The sequence below is a fragment of the Lathamus discolor genome, chromosome Z (assembly GCF_037157495.1).
Source record: "Lathamus discolor isolate bLatDis1 chromosome Z, bLatDis1.hap1, whole genome shotgun sequence".
Lineage (NCBI taxonomy): Eukaryota > Metazoa > Chordata > Aves > Psittaciformes > Psittacidae > Lathamus > Lathamus discolor.
The window spans coordinates 33,318,173-33,341,109 of NC_088909.1; the positions used below are offsets into that span (position 1 = coordinate 33,318,173).

The 22,937-nt window shown below is 40.3% G+C and overlaps 1 protein-coding gene across 2 annotated transcripts in view; it reads left to right on the forward strand.

Moving 5' to 3' along the window:
- EDIL3 (EGF like repeats and discoidin domains 3) overlaps positions 1-22,937 on the forward strand; it is a 250,095-nt gene that overhangs the window by 133,915 nt on the left and 93,243 nt on the right. For both annotated transcript variants that reach the window (XM_065663106.1, XM_065663107.1), the window contains one exon: positions 4,419-4,532. In XM_065663106.1, the coding sequence (XP_065519178.1) occupies positions 4,419-4,532 (114 nt within the window). The remainder of the gene's footprint in view (positions 1-4,418; positions 4,533-22,937) is intronic.

The following is a 22,937-nucleotide window of genomic DNA, read 5'->3' on the forward strand; positions in this document are numbered from 1 at the left end:
TTCTGTTTTGATTTTAGGAGGCAGGAAATGTAAATTTAATCATCTTCAGCATAAAAAGAAACCTTCACATACCCTTTCTTTATTAATCAACTGTCTTAGACTTTCAAGCTATTAGTATTCAAGGATTCATTAGTATTTTCGGAAAATGGTCAGCGTTTCCTTGTTCCTGAATCAGTATTCATTTAATAATCCATCTTCAGCAGAGAAATACTGGGACATGGACATAGACAGGATTGGGTTTTCAGGGCTTGGGAGATTTTATATGGATTTGGGGTGTTTTAGCCAATCTGAACACTGTTTAGAAGGTGTCTGACACTTCAAACTCTTCAGAAGTAAATTTCACTTAGTATCTAAGTCTTACTAGGTTCCTCTGTGGGTAACTCTGAATTCTCTGTTAGTGCAGATACCTGCATTTTAGCCACTGCAATGCATAATAATGTTAATGTGAATTACACTTCAAAATCTGACCTGGCACAAAACATAAGTTTACCTGAAAAATCATGAGTAACCTTCAGTGATTTTACTTTGTATTAGTTTATTTACTTTAAAAGCACATTCTTCCCACGTAAGTAGGTTGATTGCATAGTCAGTGAAGAATTTGTATCTGACAACATACGAAGGGCTTTTCTTTAGGGTTCTTTATTGTCTTTAGGAGCAGCTACTCCAGAAACTGTAATTTAAAAGTTCTATTTCAAGTTATTTCTAATTGTGATGATACAACAAAGTTTAAAAGGGAATATATGTGCTTGAGAAGAAAGAAACACACCAGCTGGTGTAAAGTTTAGTATCATAATTGGCACGTCTAGGAATTTGAATAAAATTTGAAGGAACTACTTTTAATTAAATATTCTACATCTGCACATTCAATCAAATTAAATAATGAATAATAAAGTAAATAATTCTGTTCATTATTCAATTAAATAATTTCAGTTCATTATCTTTCCAACTAAATATCTGTTCTAGTATCAAATATGATGCCACAATTAGCTACTATTTCCTCATTCATCAAATATGACATGTTTGTTTGAACTGCTGGGACTAAAGGTTCTCAAATTACTGGAAAAAAATCACTGTAGGATCCAAGTTACAAAGATAATAATAAAGAACTTACATCTTTTCTGCAATGATCGTAGATAATTGCTCCAAAGGGACAGAATATGAGGATTGCGTTAAAGGTGTCTGGTACTTAAGGTTCGGTCTGTTTTCTACATCATCGCATAGAGAACATGAAATATTCTGGAAACCTGTGCATTTTTTCCTACATATTTCTATAGGAATGACAAATTAGAAAAAATACATTGAGAAAATAGCTTTATACAGAAAAGCTTTTAGGAGGATAAATTACTACCTTTATTTCACCAAGTAAGAGATAGTTCGTATATTCACTTAATGCTTTTTAGATCACAGTGACCTTGGTATTTTTTCCCCACAAATGTGTTAGCCTGTATAAAAATAATGAATAACCTAGTGAAAATGTAAGGTTAATGGGCTTTGCTTAAAAAGGCAAATAAGGAGCTGAAGAATCTTGTTAAATTTTATAAATACATATAAAGAATTTAACTTAGAATTGAGCAGGCCTGTTCTTTGGTCATTTCCCTGAGCAGGTTTTATTTCTTGTACACTAAGCTATTACTTCTTTTTCTTTAATAGGCAGAAATTCAGCTAAACCTGTGAATTTTTATTTGTCCAGTATACAGTTTCATTATAGGCAACAAACAGTACGACATGAAGGATTAAAAAGAAGCTCAAAGATCAGTAACCATAACTAATTTCGGTATAAAAATCTAATTTTTTTCTGCTTCAGAGAACTGAAATTCTCTTCAGTTCTGAAGAGATCACCAGCTGAAGAGAACTGATCTTCAGCTTCCACATTTAGCTGAAGATCTATCTGTGCGTTTCTGTTCACATCAGTGGTAAGATTATCACAATCATAGGAGGCTTGAGGGTAAAAGGGACTTCTGGAGGATATCTGGTCCAATCCCCTCCTGCTCAAGCAGGGCCACCTAGAGCTGATTGCCCAGGACAGTACTCAAATGGTATTTGAGTATCTGCAAGGTTGGAAACTCAGCAGACATCCTGGGCAACCTACACCACTGCTCAAGAAGAAACAGTAAACCTCACAGTGAAAAAGTGTTGTCTGATGTTGCGACAGAACGTTCCGTATTTCAGTTTGTTCCAACTGCTTCTTTTCCTGTCACTAGCCACCACTGAACATAGCCTGACTCCATCTTCTCGCATCATCCCATCAGGTAGTCATGTACATTGCTGAGTTCCCTCCTAGCCCTCCTCTTTAAGTTGAACAGTGCCAGCTCTCTCAGGCTTTCTTCATAGGCAAGGTGCTCCAGCCTCTTAATTATCCAAGTGGCCTTTTAATGAACTGTCTCCAGGATGTCCTGGTCTCTCTCATACTGGAGACCCTAGAAATGGATGCAATACTCTCAGTGCAGCCTTGCCAGTGCTGAGCAGAGGGGAAGGATGAAAATCCCTCGACCTGATGGCAATGCTCTGCCTAATGCAGCCCAGGAGATTGTTGGTCTTCTTCACCATGAGGATGCATTGCTGTCTCATGGTCAACTTGCTGTCCTCGAGGACCCCCAGGCCCTTGTCTGCCAAGCTGCTTTTCTGCTGGGCAGCCTTCTCCAGTGTATGGGTGCCTGCTAGTGTTCCTCCCCAGAAGGAGGACTTTGCACTTCACCTTGTTGAACTTCATGAGGTTTCTGTTCAGCCCATTTCTCCAGCCTGCTGAGGTCCCTCTGGGTGGCAGCACAACCCTCTGCCATGTCAGCTACTCCTCCCAGTTTTCTGTCAGCAGCAAACTTGCTGAGGATGTATACTGCTCCACTATCCAGATCATTATTGAAGAATGTTGAACACGGTCGGAGCAGTATTGGCTCCGGTGATACACTGATAGTGGCCTCCACTAGACTTCATACCACTGATCATCCTCTTCTGGGCCCAGCCATCAACCAGTTTTCAACATACCTCATATGCATTGCACATGTAGTTTAAAAGCTACGCAGCTCTTCAGATCTGCAGAGATGTCTTGGAGGTGCAGACTTCCCTGGAGACATCACAAAATCAATCACATCTAGGCAAGTCGTGTATTAAAACACTTGATTTTTGTACATAGATTCCTAGTAGATGTGAAAATCCAAATTAAAAGTACAGAAATTACATATTCAACTACCAGAAATAAAGCAGCTTTGTTGGCAGTTGAATTCTGCTTCTTCTGCACCAGCCTTATTGCATCAGGTTTAGACATTTATGAAGCATTTCCTTTAAACTGTATATGACAGCGCAAAGCAGGTTGGCATTTTGGGGACAGAAGCAGATTCAGCAGAAAAGTGAGGAGTATTACTTCAATTCATAGGACATTTTGCCTACTCATGAATGCAATTAGTTCCTCTCTGTCTTCTCATTTGAAATTACTTCTGTGCTATGCACATGTGCTTTATCAGGAGCAGTATCCAGAATGAATATGCACTTAAGCAAAACTGAGTGAAGAAAAATTGTAGTACAAGCTAATGACTACTTTTCCATTTGCTGTTTACAGCGTCTAATGCAACAGGACTTCAGTTCTTAATGAAGCTAGTGTGGGCTACTATTTTTTGAATATTTAACTGTGTGCATTGATGCAGCCCTTTGAGAATGATGCATACAATCCATATTATGTTTCTACTCCATACAGAGTAAACATAAATGCAGAAACAGAAAATTTTAATCAGGAGATATCATTATCATTCACCTGCCTATTTAAGATGACTGAAAAATACTACATTGCATTTGAGAAAAAGAATCTGATCTTATGAGTTATCATGCTGAAAAATGCTTGGGAGTGTTATTCTTGTGGCATTTGAAATAAGAGTACCTGAAAAGGGGAACGCAAATGAAATTAACCACCTTTTCTGTCTTCTGAATTTAATAAAATTTGCAGTCTTCAGGATCAAGCTATTAGTTTCAGTTTGCCTGCATAGAAAGGAAGTTTTTTAGACAGTTAAACAATCTTGTCAGTTAGATGTTCAATGAATTAAGATGAACTGAGAGACATTCTTAACTGGCATCTGTTGATAAAGAAGTAGCCACATTTGTTGAAATCACAAGGATCACTTGATGGGTACTTTGTAAGAACTACTTGCATTTGTTTCTTTAAGGCCAAATAGTGACTTGTGGCCCTGATGTTCTCTAGGCACTACTGTGGAAATCCCTGATCAAAACTTTAAATGCTGTTCACTATCTACATTTATGAGATTGCTGTTTTTTCCTAAAGAATGCTCTGTTTAATCACACGGTTTACAGAGCATGTTTGCTTCTATTGTCAGTTAAATAACTGCATTGTAGTTTAGTGCTTTAAAAACGTGGTTATTGCTTTTACAATTTCTCTTTGCTAATTCTAGCAATATCTTGTGTGTTTTTTGCAGATATAAATGAATGTGAAGCTGAACCTTGCAAGAATGGTGGAATTTGTACAGATCTCGTTGCCAACTATTCCTGTGAATGTCCAGGTGAATTTATGGGGAGAAACTGCCAACAGAGTAAGTACTGCATGTTTATATGCATATATATTTATATATTTTTTTTTAATAAAATAAATACTTGTTTTGCAGAAACAACTATAGTATCCTATGGAGATACTTGTCTAGTCTGCAAATACGTAATGCTCAAAATAGCCATTTTATTCAAGGTGGAGGAAATTTAAGAGACCAAATCTGTCATGCAAAACATCTGATATGATGAAAAAATTTGCAGAATGCAAAATTATTATCTAAGAGTCAAACAAGAAGGAGTAAATAGTGTAAAGTAGAAAAATACAATAAACAATTCAGGGTAGGGATTCATCTGCCCGAGTATCCTGCCTTAAAAAGTAATTATTCACAGATATCAACAAATGTAAGAGCAGGGCAAAAATAGATGTTACTTTCTCAAACAACTTTCAGGGGATACACTTCTAGCCTCTGAAAGTAGGACCACTGGTTTGGAGAATTCGTTAGTGGAGTCCATCCAGGGTCTGCCCTGGGAACAGTCTGCTATGATTTTACCAATAATGTGGCTTGCAAATGCATTACAAAGGTCTGATTTCTGAAGTTGTTGCTAATGAAGGAGTTCTTCATTTATGAAAGACTAGGCAATCTTGAAGACCAAAATAGCAAAAATAGAATAAACTGCTGTGGTATGAAGTGCGGTATGCGTTAGCACTTAATAACAGATGCTGGAGGCAGATATATTTGCAGTGCATCAGAGAAGAAACCCTGTGTGTTTTAAACAAAGGATGCTGAAGTATAATAGTCTTGTGGGAGAAGCTAATATAATAAAAATATAAAAATAAAATAATAAAGTCTGCAATACTTATAAATTCTATAATATAATTATACGTTTAATATATAATGAATGTCTATTTATTTAATATATAACAATAAAATATAATAATAAAATATAGTAAGAAAAATATAAAAAGCTAATAAAAGTCCCAAGATATGTTACAGTATATGATATTGTGCCTTAAGAAGAAAAAAGAAAGTATTTGTGTATTAGCATTTGTAATATTAGATACTACATTCAAAATAGTATGTAATAGTATCTGAAATACTGGAGTCTCCCACATTCAAGAATGGGAATTTCTGGTTCTAAGAAGATCTGCTATGTGTAGGAGAAAAAAAAGTTAAAGAATGTTGCAAGTTAAATACTAAATAAATGAAACCATGGCAAAGCTGAAGAATATTCTTTTTTTGTGTTCACATTGTGAGTGCATGGGATAGAATGCAGAAGAAAACAATATGGACCAATGGCTACAAATGACAGAATGGGATTTTTTTGAAGTAGCCTCGGTAAATTACTAGATTTATGTATGCAACAAGCAAAAGATTTGAGCATCCAACATAATGTGTATATATTTATAGAGAGACGTAAAAGTTTAATATTTGCTTAGAGAAATTTTACAGCCTATATGGCAGCCTGAAATAAGTTGTAAAACGTGAACATCTATTATTCTGTAAAAGTTGCTGGTGGATTACTTGATGTATTTCCTCATAACATGCAATTAAATTGCCATTTGAAATTCTACCAGGATTCTCATCCATTTCTTCAGAGTTCATCCCTTCTGTTTTTTTGTCTACGTCATGAACATTGCTCATATTATAGATCACATAAAACCAATTTCCTGTTTAGCTAGAAATGGGGTAGTCAAAGCTATTACTTAAAGTAATCATTGCACATTCTGGTTCAGAATGGAATGTTACTTCATATTTCTTTCCATTTTATAGACATATATATACAACTGTATATGAAAATAATCTCTGTGTGTGAAGTTGCATATATTATGTATTATATTGGATTTTATTTTATGTGTGTGTATATATGTTTTTATATATATATAAATTCATACACACAAATACATATATATGTATACATATATTTTTCATACCTATATATATAAAAGATAAAATAGATATTTCCAGTATATTGAAATAGTGAAAGAATTCTGCTTGTGTCAGGAAAGCATTACTGAATTGCAAACTATGATACCTACAGTCTGTGTTTCTGGGTCAGACTTTGGAGATTTACACTGGTAAGCCAATCATGTAGACATGGTCTTTCTGGAGGTGCTTCTGTAGATTAATACTGACAGCTGTGACCCAGGGCTCCATAAACTAGAGAAGAACACTAAGTTATTTGAAAGGATAATTCTGTTGAGTGTTAAGGAATTTTTATAAATGTGATCAGGCTCTGTAACACAATCAAATTGTTTTGGTGTAGAGATCAAGGACAGTGAGTTTAAAACTTTACAAAAATGAGTTAGCTTTGCAGTGACTATCCATTTGTCAGCTGCAAAGTGTGTACAGTCGGAGATAGCTGGGCTTGTTCAGCCTGAAGAAGGGAAGGCTCGAGGGAGACCTTAGAGCAGCTGCCCCTTAGAGAAGGGCCTGTAGGGACAGGACAAGGGGAACGGCTTTAACCTGACAGAGGGGAGATTGAGATGAGCTCTTAGTTCTTCCCTGTGGGGGTGCTGAGGCCCTGGCACAGGTTGCCCAGAGAAACTGTGGCTGCCCCATCCCTGGCAGTGTTCAAGTGCAGGTTGGACAGGGCTTGGAGTAACCTGGTCTAGTGGAAGGTGCCCCTGCCCATGGCAGGGGTTGGAACTGGATGAGCTTGAAGGTCCCTTCAAACCCAAACCAGTCTGGGATTCTGTAGTGTGGCAAATGAGGGGGACATGGCAATATGGCACTGGAGTGCAGTGGTAAAAAGCTTCTATTCTGTACTTGCTCTGGGTAGCAATGCAAATATAGACACCTATGCTTTGAAGACAGGAGGAGGAAAGTAATATATTGCTTAAATAATTAGAAAATGCTACACGAAGTGGATATTTGAATACTTTTGTTCTGGTTTTTATACTCATTCAGGCATATGAATTCAAGCATATGAAGATTAATTGTTAAATAATAAATAATTATGGGTGGCAATAATGTGTGTCTGATTACTGCCTGTAATCATTGAACTACCCCTGTTAAGTAAAGTCAATAAATTCTCTAGTACTATGGCACAGTTCACAAACTTTTAGCAGTCGTTTACTTTTGAGCTAACTTCAACACAGTGAGCATTAAAATAATAAATTTTCTTTTTATATACCGGCGTAATTCTGCACTATACCAGATTCTATAGCTGGGCTTGTAAGTATCTTCTTATTTTCATGAGAGTTTTAGTTATTTCATCATAACCTAATTATGTAATTACAAGTAGTAATTACACATTCTAATTACACCATTAGTTTTACACATATTTACAGTAATCATATAATTACTGTTATGCTAATTATGTAAATTACTGATTGCTATCTCAGAATTACCTCGCAAAACTCAAAGATTGCTAATCCGCATCACAGAACATATGAAATCTTCTAGATCAGGAATAAAAAAAAGGCAAAAATACACCATGCAGTCCGTTCTTCTGCCAATTAAGCTTTTGCAGGATGTATTTTCTAACAGTATATCTAGTTTGGTATATCCCAAATACCTGTACTTTGTAATAATGACTTTTTGTGTTACTTACCAGATGGAAGTAGTTTACGTCAGCCTTTTTTTTTCTTAATGCTCCATCTAAGTTTTCTCTCTCTTTTTAGTTCCACCATAGTTAATATCCTAAGTAATTCCCTTAAATTTTGTCTCATGTGTAGTACTTCCCAGGTGTGATTTGTATTACACCCAGGTCCTGCAAGCCTCGTGGGACACCCACCCAAAATCCTCCTGACTAGTCCCAAAACCCTCTGCTAATAACTAGAGCAGCTGAAGTAAAGGGGAAAGGCTCTTCTAGAACTGACTACCAAAATAGCACTAAAATGCTTAATGGGCTTGGAACTGTATTTGTACCACCTTGACCATCTTCTGAATGTCCCGCTGGCATGGATGAGGTATGGAAATGCTTTGTAAGGTCTCAGCCATGATGTAAAATTGTCAGCAGACACGGAGGTGATTTCCTTAGCCAGCCAATGTGCTTCACATCCTAACAATGCTTCTGCTTCTTTGGGCTTTCCTTGTGTTTTATTTACATACCCTTCTCATTTTGAAGCACTGGCCTGACCTCTTAGTTCTCTTTTGGAAATGCTTTAATTAAACCTTCTTTCTTTCGTATTACCTGCTGCTATCTTTAGCTGTTCAGGCATAAATGATACGTAAACCAGCTGCTTCTCACTGCTGGAAAGAACAGGTTGAGGAAAGTCAGAGCAATCTGGAGCCCAAGCGCTCAGTTGTTATGGAATAAGCTTATCGATCTGTTAAAAGATACTTCACTGAGCATCTGGTATTTACAGAGTTTGTCAGCAGATGTTTAGGAAATACATAATGGAAAGAGAGCACCTTTTCCAACCTCTGAAAGCAAACCCTAAGTTGTATTATTTTCATATTACTTTCAAGTTTTCTTAAGGCCCTTGCATTTCCTTGATGCAGTTGCAGCTCCTTCTGTTATTGCACTCTCTGAGCCCATTTCTTGCTTCTGTGCTGAATTCAAGCCATCAGTGATGATTACCCCCGTTACAGCTTTCCTTAGTGCTGGAGTCTCTATAAATAAGTATTGCTTCCAACACAGATTCTCCTGGGGTTGAAGTTTTTACTTTCTGGATCACAAAATTCTCCTCCAGGCACCAGGGAGCCACTTACCTCAGTGTCAGGCTGTTTGCATTATTCAATACAAATCTGTATTGTTAAATCTCCCATGAGCAACTTGGATTGTGAATTGCAGTAATTTCTGAGTAGTCCCACAGGTAATTTTTGATGGCTATTTGTTTGGTTGTTTCTTTATCTAGAAGATGGTGCTATGCAGTGGACACTTTATAATTTCACCAGTGTGCATTTCTGAGCTGTATTTTGCTGATTGCCAAGAGTTGCTGCCATTAAAGCATATGGCAAATTTTCTTACGCTCTTTCTTTAAAGCTACAGATCGGATTAATCACTGTAAATATTTTTACATATTCTATGGCCCCTTCACCTCCTTTTCTGTATATTCAACAAGCCCATATGTAGGAGGACTGCTTTCAGAGCAAATGCACCAATTTAGTTTGTCTAGCATGTCAGAAATCCTGATAAGCAGTGCACCTTCACAGTATTTTCATTTGTTTCCTGTGCTTGATGCTTTAGTTCTGTAATGTGTTTGTACTGCACTTGGGTCGCCTTCTGCCTTCCTCTCTGTGGAACTCAAAGTGGCATTTTTTTATTTAAATGAAAACACCTCTTCTTTCAGTGTCATTTTTACTTAAAAGTTAGCTAGCAATCTGACGGATCTAGGCTTAAAGAGACTTTCAAGACTTCTGCTTACGTGCAGCCTTATACTCCCAGGCTAGATGGTGTCATTGTGAAGCATCCCAATGCGCTGTGATTTTAGAGATTTCTTTTGAAATTGTTCCCAAGAATACAGGACACCTGCAACTTTAATGATTTTTAGCACAGGAGAAATAACTAGTCTCACAGTTTGGGTTTTTTTTAAGAGACTATACTGCTTTTTTTGGTGTCTTCTGTATTTCACTTTAAATTGTGTTTTCAAGGCAATCGCTGCGACTTTTAACAGCCTTCCAGGACTTCAAGAGGCTGACAAAAAAGCTGGAGAGGGACTTTTGACAGGGCATTTAGTAGCAGGACAATGGGGAGTGGCTTTAAACTGGGAGAGGGGAGACTGAGATGAGATCTTAGGCAGATGTTCTTCCATGTGAGGGTGGTGAGGGCCTGGCACAGGTTGCCCAGAGAAGCTGTGGCTGCCCCATCCTTGGCAGTGCTCAAGGCCAGGTTGGATGGGGCTTGGAGCAACTTGGTCTAGTGGAAGGTGTCACTGCCCATGGCAGGGTGTTGGAACTGGATGAGCTTTAAGGTCCCTTTCAACCCAAACCATTTTGTGATTTTATGACTTTTTGGCTTCAGGTACTTGTCGTTTGAACTCTTCTGTTTGATGGTCATTGTCTTCAGTGAGTCTTGGGTATCTCTGTCTTCCTCACATCCAAGTCTTGCCAGCCCTGGTTTAGGAGGGTTCAGGGTTCAGAAAGCCTTCATTCTTAGGTTTAGAAAAATGCTATCCAAAAGAAACATCACAGGATGAGGTCATAAAAAGTGCCCAGGAAAAAAAAAATCAACAAAAAAACCCACCACAAGTTATGAAACAGTTAAAAGCTATGTTTTCATGGGAAAACTTTACTTCTAGCTAAAATTTGTCTTCTGTGAAGTCTATGTTTTAAAAATATGAATAGGAATCAGAACACAACCATTTTCTCAAGTTAATAAACATGGTAACAGTCTTTCTTGTGAATTCAGCACATAAAAGTGCCCATTAAAAATGAATCTCTTAAGCACTGGACTGTTGTTAAATGGTAAACATGATCCCATTACAACTATACCTCATTTCCAGGTTACCTGCTGGGGAAATTAGGTTTGAAAGCATGAGATTTTTTATGCACCTCTAGTTAGCAGCAAGTTGTGGCTTAAAGCTTATAGTGAGCCATTGTTAAACACTTGACAGGAATCAATATGGACTTAAGTTTCCTAAAGTACTGATTACTGTTAAGATCTCATTGAGTGAGATTTAGGAGAACTTTCTTTACAGCTTAAAATATCAGTTTGACTAATTTTGTGAATAATCAATATGAAGTGTGGTTTCAAGCATATTCTTTGTTGTTTTGAAAAACTGACAAGTTTATGACCTGAAATACTGATGTTACATAAAAATGTAGCAAAATTTTGCAAAAACTGGCCAAACATACAAAGTTTTCTTCTGCGTTCTTGAAATTGCTCTATAGTTCACAGTGTCAAAAATTGATATTGATATTTTCCAACCTTTCGTATTTAGTCAGTTGATTCAGGTTTTCAGCTTTCCTTAGGGAAAAGATTAACTACAGTATTACTCATAATTTCTAGAAATACAGACTCCTGTAGGTAAGGGTATTTATAGCCATGTGCAAAAGTGGAAGATACACATTCACTGGTACAAAAATAATTCATTTCTTTATATTGGATTTTCTGTTCCATTTTCATTCATGTTACCAGTATGTACTGGCAAGTCTGTTAAGGCACATGCTAAACCTGAGGGGTTTCTAGAAGTCCTGTAAATTATGAACTTCAGCTGAATCAAGACAGGTTGCTTATTACTCTCTTTCCAATTTATTAAATAAATAAGCTCTTATAGGCCTTGAAGCCTTCAAATTCCAGGAATTTTCCAGCAGATTTTCTGTTTTTGTCAGTGAATTGGGACAGAAAGCCCTTACCCCTGTTTTTCACTTCATCACACTGTAGAGTAACAATTCCTTGAAAACACATAAACCAGCCCAGTTCCTGCTTGAAGGAGCCCTGCTTCAGCTTTTCTTTACCTGTATTGCTGCTTTTGCAGCTGCTCATTCTTGCTGCCATTTTACCCATGTGCCTCATTGTCTCAGCAAAATCTGACCCAGGAAATGAAAAAGGCAATTAATGAACCATATCAGTTCTTCTATCTGGTGAACTTTATGGCTGCACAAATACTGGGCTGGTATAAAGGAATGTCAGGGAACAGAGCCTGGCCATGAAATCAAGACCTAACAGCAGTTCAGAATGTTAATCAAGAGAGTAGAAACTGTTTTTTAATTCATGTTTAAGGCAGCCAAAATAAGAACTTATTTTAATTTTTATACAACTCTTGGGTTTGTTTTTTTTTTCAAAGATCATAAAATTAAGAGCTAGAATCCTCAAACCATTTGCCAAGGCTACAAAGGGTAAATATTCAGTAAATATACATAGTCCTGTTTGTCATTATGTAGATAACAAGATCAAGACTTGCACGGAAAAAACAAAGGGATTTTATAGGTATGTGTGTGTATGTATATTGTGTGTATATATATATATATATATATGTGCATATATATATATATATATACACACACAAATATTACCCTTAGAGAAATAATTTCAGTTTCTAATCTATTTAGGGTAGATTCATATGATTCATATCACAAATCATTCATACAATGTCCTTGCTGATTTAGGGAATAATGTGTGGTTAAATCTCAATCAAAAGGAAGAATGGAAAAAAATACTTTGCCTAAAGGCAATATATCAATTTAATGTGAAGTTAATGGTAACACTTGATTTATGACCCCCATGGATTACAGAAATATCTTGGAACAAAAGCATACTACAAACATATTTTGAAAATGCATCAGGGAAAACTTTTACATGTTAAATACAACTTTAATCCATGTAATTTTATTCAGTCTTAATAATTTGTACTTTTTTGAATATGCTGTATGAATAAAACCAGACGTTATTAAAGATGTTAAATAAATGCTGAAAGACAGGCTAAATATATCAATAGTGAGAGTGACACATTATATACATTTTTTACTATTATTTCAGCTAACCATGGATGGAACATAATTTCTGCTTTTGCACTGGGCAAATCCATCTTGAATCTCTTGCTGAAACCATTGAGGTTTGCTGAGGCTACACTGTTCTGGGAATATTGTCTTGTTAGCATTTCTGTGTAGTGTGTTGTTTTAATAGCGCAAAGAGGGAGAAAGTTATAGAAATAACAGAACACATAGTTAACAGTGAAATGTTTTCCAGGCATTTCAATGACCTAGTGAGAAATATTAATCAAACTCTAGCATTTCTCATATTGAGTCTTTAAAGAACAAAAGCACACTCTGGCCCTTATGCTGCAGACCTTCATTGTCCAGACAGCCCATGTAAGATCAAAAGTGTGCAAAATCAGGCTAAACAGAGCAGAATTGTAGTTACGCCTTTAACACAGTAGGAAAATGAGACTTATCTCTCAGTGTTAAATGTTAAAGTGAAGTCATGAGCCGTGTGCCTTTGGGTACGTTTTAATCTTGCTGCAGTTGTACTGTACAGCAATGTCTCCCTTTGAAAATTAATTTCTCAATATCTTACTTTGATTAGGCAGTAGAGGATACAATCTATACTCAGACACCTGACAGAAACTCGTTGTAAAATATTCAGGTAAGTGCTTAGGACCCAACAGGCATATTTTACACATTTAATCACCTTCTTACTAAAAGTCAAGTCATACAGTGCTATAGCAGCTTTTGCGTTGTGTCAATACTTAGAGCATAAACTCAACCCTATATTCACAGAATCATAAAATCATAGAATAGAATCATAGAATAGTTAGGGTTGGAAAGGACCTTAAGATCATCTAGTTCCAGCCCCCTTGCCGTGGGCAGGGATACCTCACACTAAACCATGCCAGCAAGGCTCTGTCCAAAACTTGAACTCCGCCAGGGATGGAGCATTCACAGCTTCCCTGGGCAACCCATTCCAGTGCCTCACCACGCTAACAGGAAAGAATTTCCTCCTTATATCCAAACTAAACTTCCCCTGTTTAAGTTTGAACCCGTTACCCCTTGTCCTGTCGCTACAGTCCCTGATGAAGAGTCCCTTCCCAGCATCCCTATAGGCCCCCTTCAGATACTGCAAGGCTGCTATGACATCTCCATGCAGCCTTCTCTTCTCCAGGCTGAACAGCCCCAACTTGCTCAGCCTGTATTCATACGGGTGGTGCTCCAGGTCTGACCATCCTCGTGGCCCTCCTCTGGACTTGTTCCAACAGTTCCATATCCTTTTTGTGTTGAGGACACCAGAACTGCACACAATACTCCAGGTGAGGTCTCACAAGAGCAGAGTAGAGGGGCAGGATCACCTCCTTCGACCTGCTGGTCACGCTTCTTTTGATGCAGCCCAGGATACGCTTGGCTTTCTGGGCTGCGAGCGCACAATGAAGCTGGCTCATGTTCATCTTCTCATCCACCAGCACCCCCAAGTCCTTCTCCACAGGGCCACTCTGAATCTCTTCTCTGCCCAACCTGTAGCTGTGCCTGGGATTGCTCAGACCCAGGTGTAGGACCTTGCACTTGTCGTGGTTAAACTTCATCAGGTTGGCATCAGCCCACCTTACAAGCATGTCAAGGTCCCTCTGGATGGCATTCCTTCCCTGCAGAGTATCAACCGAACCACACAGCTTGGTGTCATCGGCAAACTTGCTGAGGGCACACTCAATTCCACTGCCCATGTCAGCGACAAAGATGTTAAACAAGACAGTTCTCAACACCGATCCCTGTAGGACACCAGTCATTACTGGTCTCCAGCTGGACATTGAGCCATTGACCACAACTCTTTGTGTGTGGTTATTCTGCCAGTTCTTTATCCACCGAGTGGTCCACCTATCAAATTGATGTCTCTCCAATTTAGGGACAAGGATGTTTTGTGGGACAGTGTCGAACACTTTGCACAAGTCCAGGTAGGTGATATGAACTGCTCTATCCCTGTCCATCAGTTCCATTGCCCCGTCATAGAAGGCCACCAAATTGGTCAGGCAGGATTTCCCCTCAGTGAAGCCATGCTGGCTGTCACCAAGCACCTTGTTGTTTTTCATGTGCCTTAGCATGGCTTCCAGGAGAATGTGCTCCAAGATTTTGCCAGGCACAGAGGTGAGACTCACTGGTCTGTAATTCCCTGTGTCTTCCATTTTCCCCTTCTTGAAAATGGGGGTTATATTCCCCTTTTTCCAGTCATCGGGAACTTCACCTGACTGCCATGATTTTTCAAATATGATGGCCAGTAGCTTAGGAACTTCATTTGCCAGCTCCTTCAGGACCCGTGGATGGATTTCCTTAGGTCCCACAGACTTGTGCGCGTTCAGGTTTTTAAGATGGTCTCGAACCAGATCCTCTCCTACAGTGGGCCCAAGGTCTTCATACTCGCAGTCCCTGCGTCTGCCTTCTAAGACCTGCGTGGTGCAGTCAGAGCCTTTGCCAGTGAAGACCGAGGCAAAGAAGTCATTCAGAACCTCAGCCTTCTCCAAATCCTGTGTAGCCAGTTCTCCCAAGAGCTTCCTCAGGGGGCCTATGTTGTCCCTAGTCTGTTTTTTGTTTCCTACATACCTGTAGAATCCCTTCCTGTTATCCTTAACATCCCTAGCCAAGTTTTAATTCTAACTGGGCCTTAGCTTTCCTAACCTGGTCCCTAGCTTCCTGGACAACATCCCTGTACTCTTCCCAGGACGCCTGTCTTTGCTTCCACCTTTTATAAGCCTCTTTTTAATTTAGAATTTTCCTCAGCAGCTTTTTATCCAACCAAGGAGGTCTCCTGGCCCTCCTACTACACTTTGTTCTAGTTGAGATGCAACACTCCTGAGCTTGTAGCAGGTGATCCTTGAATATCAGCCAAGAGTCTTGGGCCCCCCTGCCCTCCAGGGCTATATCCCATGGAACCTTACTAAGCAGGCTCCTGAAGAGGCCAATGTCTGCTCTTTTGAAGTCTAGGGCAGTGAGCTTGCTGCATACTCTTCTAACTGTCCTGAGGATCTCAAATTCGACCATCTCCTGATCGCTGCATCCAAGGCTGCCCTGGGGCACCACATTCTCAATGAGCCCTTCCCTGTTGGTGAGCACAAGGTGGTACCTTGTTAAACATGTTAAAGTTACACGTGTAACATGTTAACATGTTTAACCACGTTAACATGTTTAACATGTTTAACATGGCACCTCTCCTTGTCGGCTCTTCTATTACTTGCCGAAGGAAGTTGTCTTCCACACAATCAAGGAACCTCCTGGATTGCTTGTGCCGTGCAGTCCTGTCGTACCAACAGATGTCAGGGTCGTTGAAGTCCCCCATGAGAGCAAGGGCTTGTGAGCGTGAAGCTTTTCCTATCTGTCTATAGAGTGCTTTGTCCGCAGGTTCTCCTTGATCAGGCCGTCTGTAACAGATCCCCACAGTAATATCACCCATCACTGTTTTCCCTTTAACTCTGACCCACAAACTCTCTTGTAAACTGCTCACCTGTCCCCAGACAGAGTTCCATACTCTCCAGCCTATCCCTAACATGAAGGGCAACTCCCCCTCCCCACCTGCCAGGCCTGTCTTTTCTAAAGAGCCCGTAACCTTCCATTCCAACACTCCAGTCATAGGAGCCATCCCACCATGTTTCTGTGATGCCTATTATATCATACCCCTGCAGACGTGCACACATCTCTAATTCCTCTTGTTTGTTCCCCCTGCTACGGGCGTTTGTATAGAGACATCTGAGCCGAGCTCCAAATGAAGCCAGATCATTGGCTGGAGTGAATGGAATATCTCTACATTGCTCCGAGCATTTATTATAGGTGTTGGCAACTGACTGGGTGTGTTGGGATGGAATGATGCCCCCCTCCCTCAACACATCTAGTTTAAAGCCTTCTTGACCAGTCTGGCAAGCCTCCTACCAAAACTGCTCTTCCCCTTCTTTTATCAGACCAGCTCCACCAGTCCCCAGTAGACCTGGCCTACAAACTTGGGTCCCATGTTCAAGACACCCAAACCCCTGACTATGACACCACCCTTTTAACCATTTATTAACCTGGCCAATCCTCCTAGCTTTTTTTAGGTCCTCCCCTGTGTCCTGGAGAATTGACAAAAAGACTGTCTGAGCTCCAGAGCCCCTAACCACTTCTCCCAGGGCTCTGTAGTCTTTCTTTATGGTCCCCAGTCTACTACTGTCTATATCCCTAGCACCCACATGGATCACTAGGAGTGGCTAATAGTCCGTGGGACTTACTAGAGCAGGCAGCCTCTCTGTAACATCCCTGATCCATGCCCCTGCTAGGCAGCACACCTCCCTCGAGATGGGGTCAGGCCGACAGACGAGTGCTTCTGTCCCTTTCAAAGTAGAGTCCCCTACTACTACGACCCGCTGCTTTTTCTTGGCAGCACCAGTAGAGATCTTAACCCGTGCATAATCCGGCTGTTTGTGGTGTAAGTGCGTTTCCTCGTTAGCCTCCTGCGGGACAGCAAAGCGGTTCTGTGTGGGGACAACAGATTTAGGAGGAAGCTCCTTGCTTTTAATTGTCCTTTTCCTCCTTCTTGTGGTGGTGTTTGTTGTTTTTTTTTTTTTGTCACTAATTCCCAGCTTCCCGGGTTGGTGGCCTCCTTCTTTCCTTCATGAGCTGGAGGGGAAGCTTGAGGCCCCTGCACAGTTTGAGCCTGGCGCAAGCAGCCCTGCTTCCTCTCAGCTACCCTGACATCTTGCAGCCTATTAATAGCATCCCTCAGCTCAGCCACCTGCTGCAGGAAGACCTCCACCAGGGAGCACCGAGCGCAGCCCTGCCCATTGTGCACCCTCCCCTCACCAGACCAGTGCAGGCACCCTCTACACTCCGAGCTCTGCACTGCAGCCTCCCCTCTCATCGGCTCTGTCTGGGTGCCGACCCTGGCCACCGCCGGGGCAGCCAGAGCAGAGCTCCCAGAGCAGGCCCTGGTCATACAACGGGTGCTCACCATCCCGCTCGCCTGCCTGCGCAAACTGCCTAGACCTGCTCTGTTTGCCGCGCTCCTGGTCACTCGCACTCCCTGGGGCAGGTTTTTACCCACTCAGGGCTGGTGCCGCCCCTCCTGGTTCCCCCCACTGTGAGTCCCCACTTGCGTCAGCGGAGCTGCCGGCTCCTGGGCAGGTCCTGTCGAGGACATGAGGCTCCGCCGGTGGCTCTCGCCGCTCTGAGTTGAGGCTCCTGAACACAGAGCTTCCCCCCGCTCCAGTGTTGAAGGCATCCTCTCTCAAGCTACTCGCCTCAGCAATTGATCATAGAATGGTTATGACTGGAAAGGACCTTAAGATCATCTAGTTCCAACCCCCCTGCCATGGGCAGGGACACCTCACACCATTCCACACCACCCAAAGCCCTGTCCAGCCTGGCCTTGAACACTGACAGGGATGGGCATTTACCACTTATTTGGGGAACCTATGCCAGTGCCTCACCACTCTCACAGTAAACTTCTTCCTTAAATCTAACCTAGCCCTAACCCATGTAACTTTAAACTCATTACCCCTTCTCCTATCACTGCAGTCCGTGTTGAAGAGTCCCTCTCTCCAGCATCCTTGTAGGCCCCCCTCAGATACTGGAAGGCCGCTATGAGGTCTCCATGCAGCCTTCTCTTCAGGCTGAACAGCCCCAACTTTTTCAGCCTATCTTCATACGGGAGGTGCTCCAGTCCCCTGACCATCCTCGTGGCCCTCCTCTGGACTTGTTCCAACAGTTCAATGTCCTTTTTATGTTGGGGGCACCAGAACTGCGCACTATACTCCAAGTGAGATCTCACGAGGGCAGAGTAGAGGGGCAGGATCACCTCCTTGGACCTGCTGGTCTTGCTGCTTTTGATGCAGCCCAGGATACGGTTGGCTTTCTGGGCTGCAAGCTTACACTGTCAGCTGATGTTCATTTTCTCATTGACCAGCACCCCCAACTCCTTCTCTGCAGGGCTGCTCAGAATCACTTCTCTGCCCAACCTGTAGCTGTGCCTGTGATTGCTCTGACCCGGGTGTGGGACCTTGTACTTTGCTTTGTAGAACTTCATGGGGTTTGCATGGTCCCACCTCTCAAATGCATCCAGGTCTCTCTGGATGGCATCCCTTCCCTCCAGCACATCAACCATACCACATAGCTAGGTGTCATCAGCAAACTTGCTCAATCCCACTTGGTTTGGTCCATGCGTCCAACAAAGATGTTGAACAGGACTGGTCCCAACACCAACCCCTGAAGGACTCCGCTCGTCTCCAGCTGGACATTGAGCCATTGGCCGCGGTTCTCTTTGTGAGGGAGCAATATGACCCTACCTTTTCAGAAACATAGAATCAGACATTCAGAAAAAGTAGAGGAGAAAATGTACGTATAAATATGATCTATTGTTCCTGTGTTGGAAGAACTTCTTTGTGCATTTTTATGTGTGGCAAAGCCTACAGTCCATATTTCAGCATTTTTAAGCCTTAGAAGAAGAATTACAGCATACTGTTGTTCTGAAGGTAGCCTCTACAGTTCCTAAGTTCCTGGTCTGGTCGATAATGCCATTGTTATTTTACAACCTTACAGAAATGGAAAATAATTTGCAAGTAAGTAATTGGTACTGTAAAGTAATTAAAAGCCAGTAGAAGCAAGCTGAAAACAAATTACCAATTATTAAGACCAGAAAAAAACCTTAAAAGTAGGGAAAAACACCTTCAATAAAATTGTTATAAATCTAATAATTATAAATCTATGAGAAGAACAATTTACAGCTGCAGTAGGCTCAACGAAGTTCCCAACAGCCAAGTCACAGGGCCATATTTATGTTTCACATACTAGTCCAATTGGAAAATGCTTTATTTCAGGTCTTAGTATGTTTAAGATACAGAATTTATTTCAAAATAGAGTAAGCATGAAGGGTGTCTTGCCATCTGAGTCAGACTGGTCTAGTCTGCTGCTACCCTTTGGTGAACACAAAAATGAGCAGTGAGAGGAGAATCATGTTTAGAGCCTTACAAACTTAAGGTTTACAGTAGTTAACAAACCAGGAAAGTAGAATTACAGTCAAGTGTGGGTTAAACCTTGCAAAAGTTGGAGGTTTGAAAGTTGATTCATATTTTGGAGATTCATTTGGACTTGGAATTCAAGCCAAGCTGTGAAAATCCAATGAACTATCGAGAGAATAGAACAAAACATGATAGCATGAACCCTAAATGAACTAAAGTCTCCAGGATCAGCACAGCTCTCACCTGCAGTTTTCAGAAGGAGGAGATAAGAGTATGTTAAGTGACTGACTTCCCACTGGGGCGAGAGCCACAGCTCCTGCTGCTTTGGACAAACGGAGAGTCCAGCAAACTCATGTCCCAGGCATTGGTGCAGTGATGTGTAAGATAGGTGGGGGGCGCAGTGAGTGATACTAGTAGGTTACATCTATTTTAGTCCCTGAACAACACCATGCTCATTTGTTGCTTTCCATTAAATGATCTTACAAGAAATTCTGAATATCTCAAGCATCTGATCGTTGTGCTAGGAGAAGCAGCATGTTGTTCGTCACAGCCTAACCTGCTTTCTAGCCTCTTCCGAGTTCAGCATGGGACTGTCATTCACTACCTGTCAGCCAGAGGCAAATGACTTGCCTGCACGGGTGCCAGGAAAGGCTGATGGAATTACTCTTAATTCAAACCCTTTTTCTTTTTATCATGGTCTGGGTCGGAAGGGACCTTAAAGCTCATCCAGTTCCAACCCTCTTCCATGGGCAAGGACACCTTCCACTAGAACAAGTTGCTCAAAGTCCTGTCCAATCAGTGATTGTTTTCTGGTATTAATGCTAAATTTAATTTAGCCAGCTCTTGGTTTGGTGCAGTTACTTGGAAATTTTATTTGCAGAAACATATTATACAAAACTTCTAGCCTTTAAAACTGATGGGCAGATTAATACCCAGCAATATGCAGATTACTGATCCAGCAAAACCTGTTTGATAGAGCTCACCCATAAATATGATTTTCCTCTGCTGGCAAATCTGTGCAATTGATGGTAGTACTGCATGTCCTCAGTTAAGATCTGTTTCAGTGTAGTTTTTAACATTGTATCAATTGTTATTCTAATAATATCAAGTTCCATTTATGCTCCTGTTGCTGAAACCTAATTTAATAATTACTGTGTTCCTATTTTTATGCAAGTCAGTTTTACGTATCCATATTTTAAAATTTCATCCTGGGCACAGCATAAAAAGTAACCATGTTGTAATTCATTAAATCAAAGTTAGACAAAAGCAAATATTAATGAGAGGAATATTCTCTGGTATTCGTACAAGTCTGAAAGCAAATTTTAATCCTAACGTCCACTGTGTGCAAATAAGATTCTTTCTTTCTTCAGTGTTTCTAAAACATGTCTTTTCTCATATGGATAGCAGTAACACAACTGTACAGGAAGCTGAATATGGATATTTCTGTGATTACTGAAACCTCTTCTTCTTTTTCTTACCTCCTGGTCATTCTACCTTTTTATTTCACAATACCTTTAACTAACTTTTCCAACAGGTGTGAATTTGAGTGAGTGACACCTTAACAGACTTTAGAAGTGGGGTTTGATTCAGTTTGGAAAGCCTAATTGTTAGTCATCATCTAGCCTAGTGTCATTTGTGTTACCTTTGCCATGCTGCAAAGAGCAATAAGTTGACCCCAAGGAGTTCACCAAGATGGGTTACTGGGTAGGGAGTTGGGTAAGTTAGCCAACATGAAAAGCTGAGGAAAACTGTATATTATGTGAACAGCAAAAACTGCATCAGCCGGCAGTGGCCATGTGTAAGAGATGTAATGCAGAAGAGTGTTTTCTCTTGGGAAAGAAGAGATACCACCCTGCTGCTCTGTGACCAAAGAAAGGGCCTGAGTTAAAACAGATTTCTGGTCTCTGATGTAATTGGCATTTTTCATGCAATTTTCATGCAAGTCTTCTGAAGGTGGTGTACCTTCAAAAGACAGTGTGAGAGTCATAATCCATAATTCCTATACACCAGTAGGCTTCAGTGGGGTATGAATAACGTGATTTTAAATTTGGTCATATTAGGAAGGAATTTCATTCTGTTATAAGTAGATACTAGTCTTATTCATGTAAATTTTATGACTCCTGAAAGACATGTAAACCTCCAAATCAAGCTTCTCCATTTTCCAGACTGCAGTTCATTCTTACTCATGTTGTTAGGCACTTGTAGATGCATGCCTGCTGAAGAGATACTGTAGTTAAGTGCACACATTCCTCCTTGTTGTGAGTTTGGCTGGAATTAGCTCTCTTGTGCAAGACAAGAAGTTGATAAACAAGTTCCCTTGCTCTGCTAATGCTACTGCAGTGAAGTTAGCAGATCAGCATCCCGTGTTGCAAAATTATGGTCTGTGTTAATCCAAAAGGATTTGAAGTCACAAGAAATTGTACATAGGGAGACTTAGACAAGATAAGCATTAAGAAGTTTACAGGGTCATGTGAGCTTTCTGTGCTGGTACTGAGGACATGGGACAAAGAGGTAATTGGGGATTTTAATAGATGTGTAAATTTTTATAACATAAAGTTTTTTCGTAAGTCATTATGGATAAATAACATCATAGTTTAGTGCTGTTGATACTTTATTGAATCAAAAGAATTGCACTGTAATTCTGTCATGTGCAACTTTATTTGGAATTTCTTAATACAGACATCAGCACAGTGGGGTCTCCTGGCTCTTACTCAACTATCAGTCTAATGCATCAAGATGAATTTGTAAACACAGTCGTGCGTATTCATTATTACTGACAGACAACTTCCCATTTGCCTTTTGTTAGAACATTTTGTGAATAGGTCTCTACATAGTTGAAAGTGACAGTTACTAAATCAATCTACTTTTTTCAAATATCTAGGAATTTGGTAAATAAGGTGAGAAGATTTTATCCACAATAAATTAAAATATTTATGTGTCATTTATCAAAGGAAAAATGTTAAAAGATTTGCATTTTGGTCAGCTGGTGGTGTTCTCTAATACCTTCCATCTCTTATATGAAGCACTGGAATGAAAAAGTCGCAGCTAATAGCTTCACTGACCATGTTTATGGAGGAGGAATTTCAGGAAAGGGGATATTTTTTCTCAGTGTGTCAGCTTAGAAATACAACTCTTCTTGGTAATCCCCTAACAAACTTTTTTT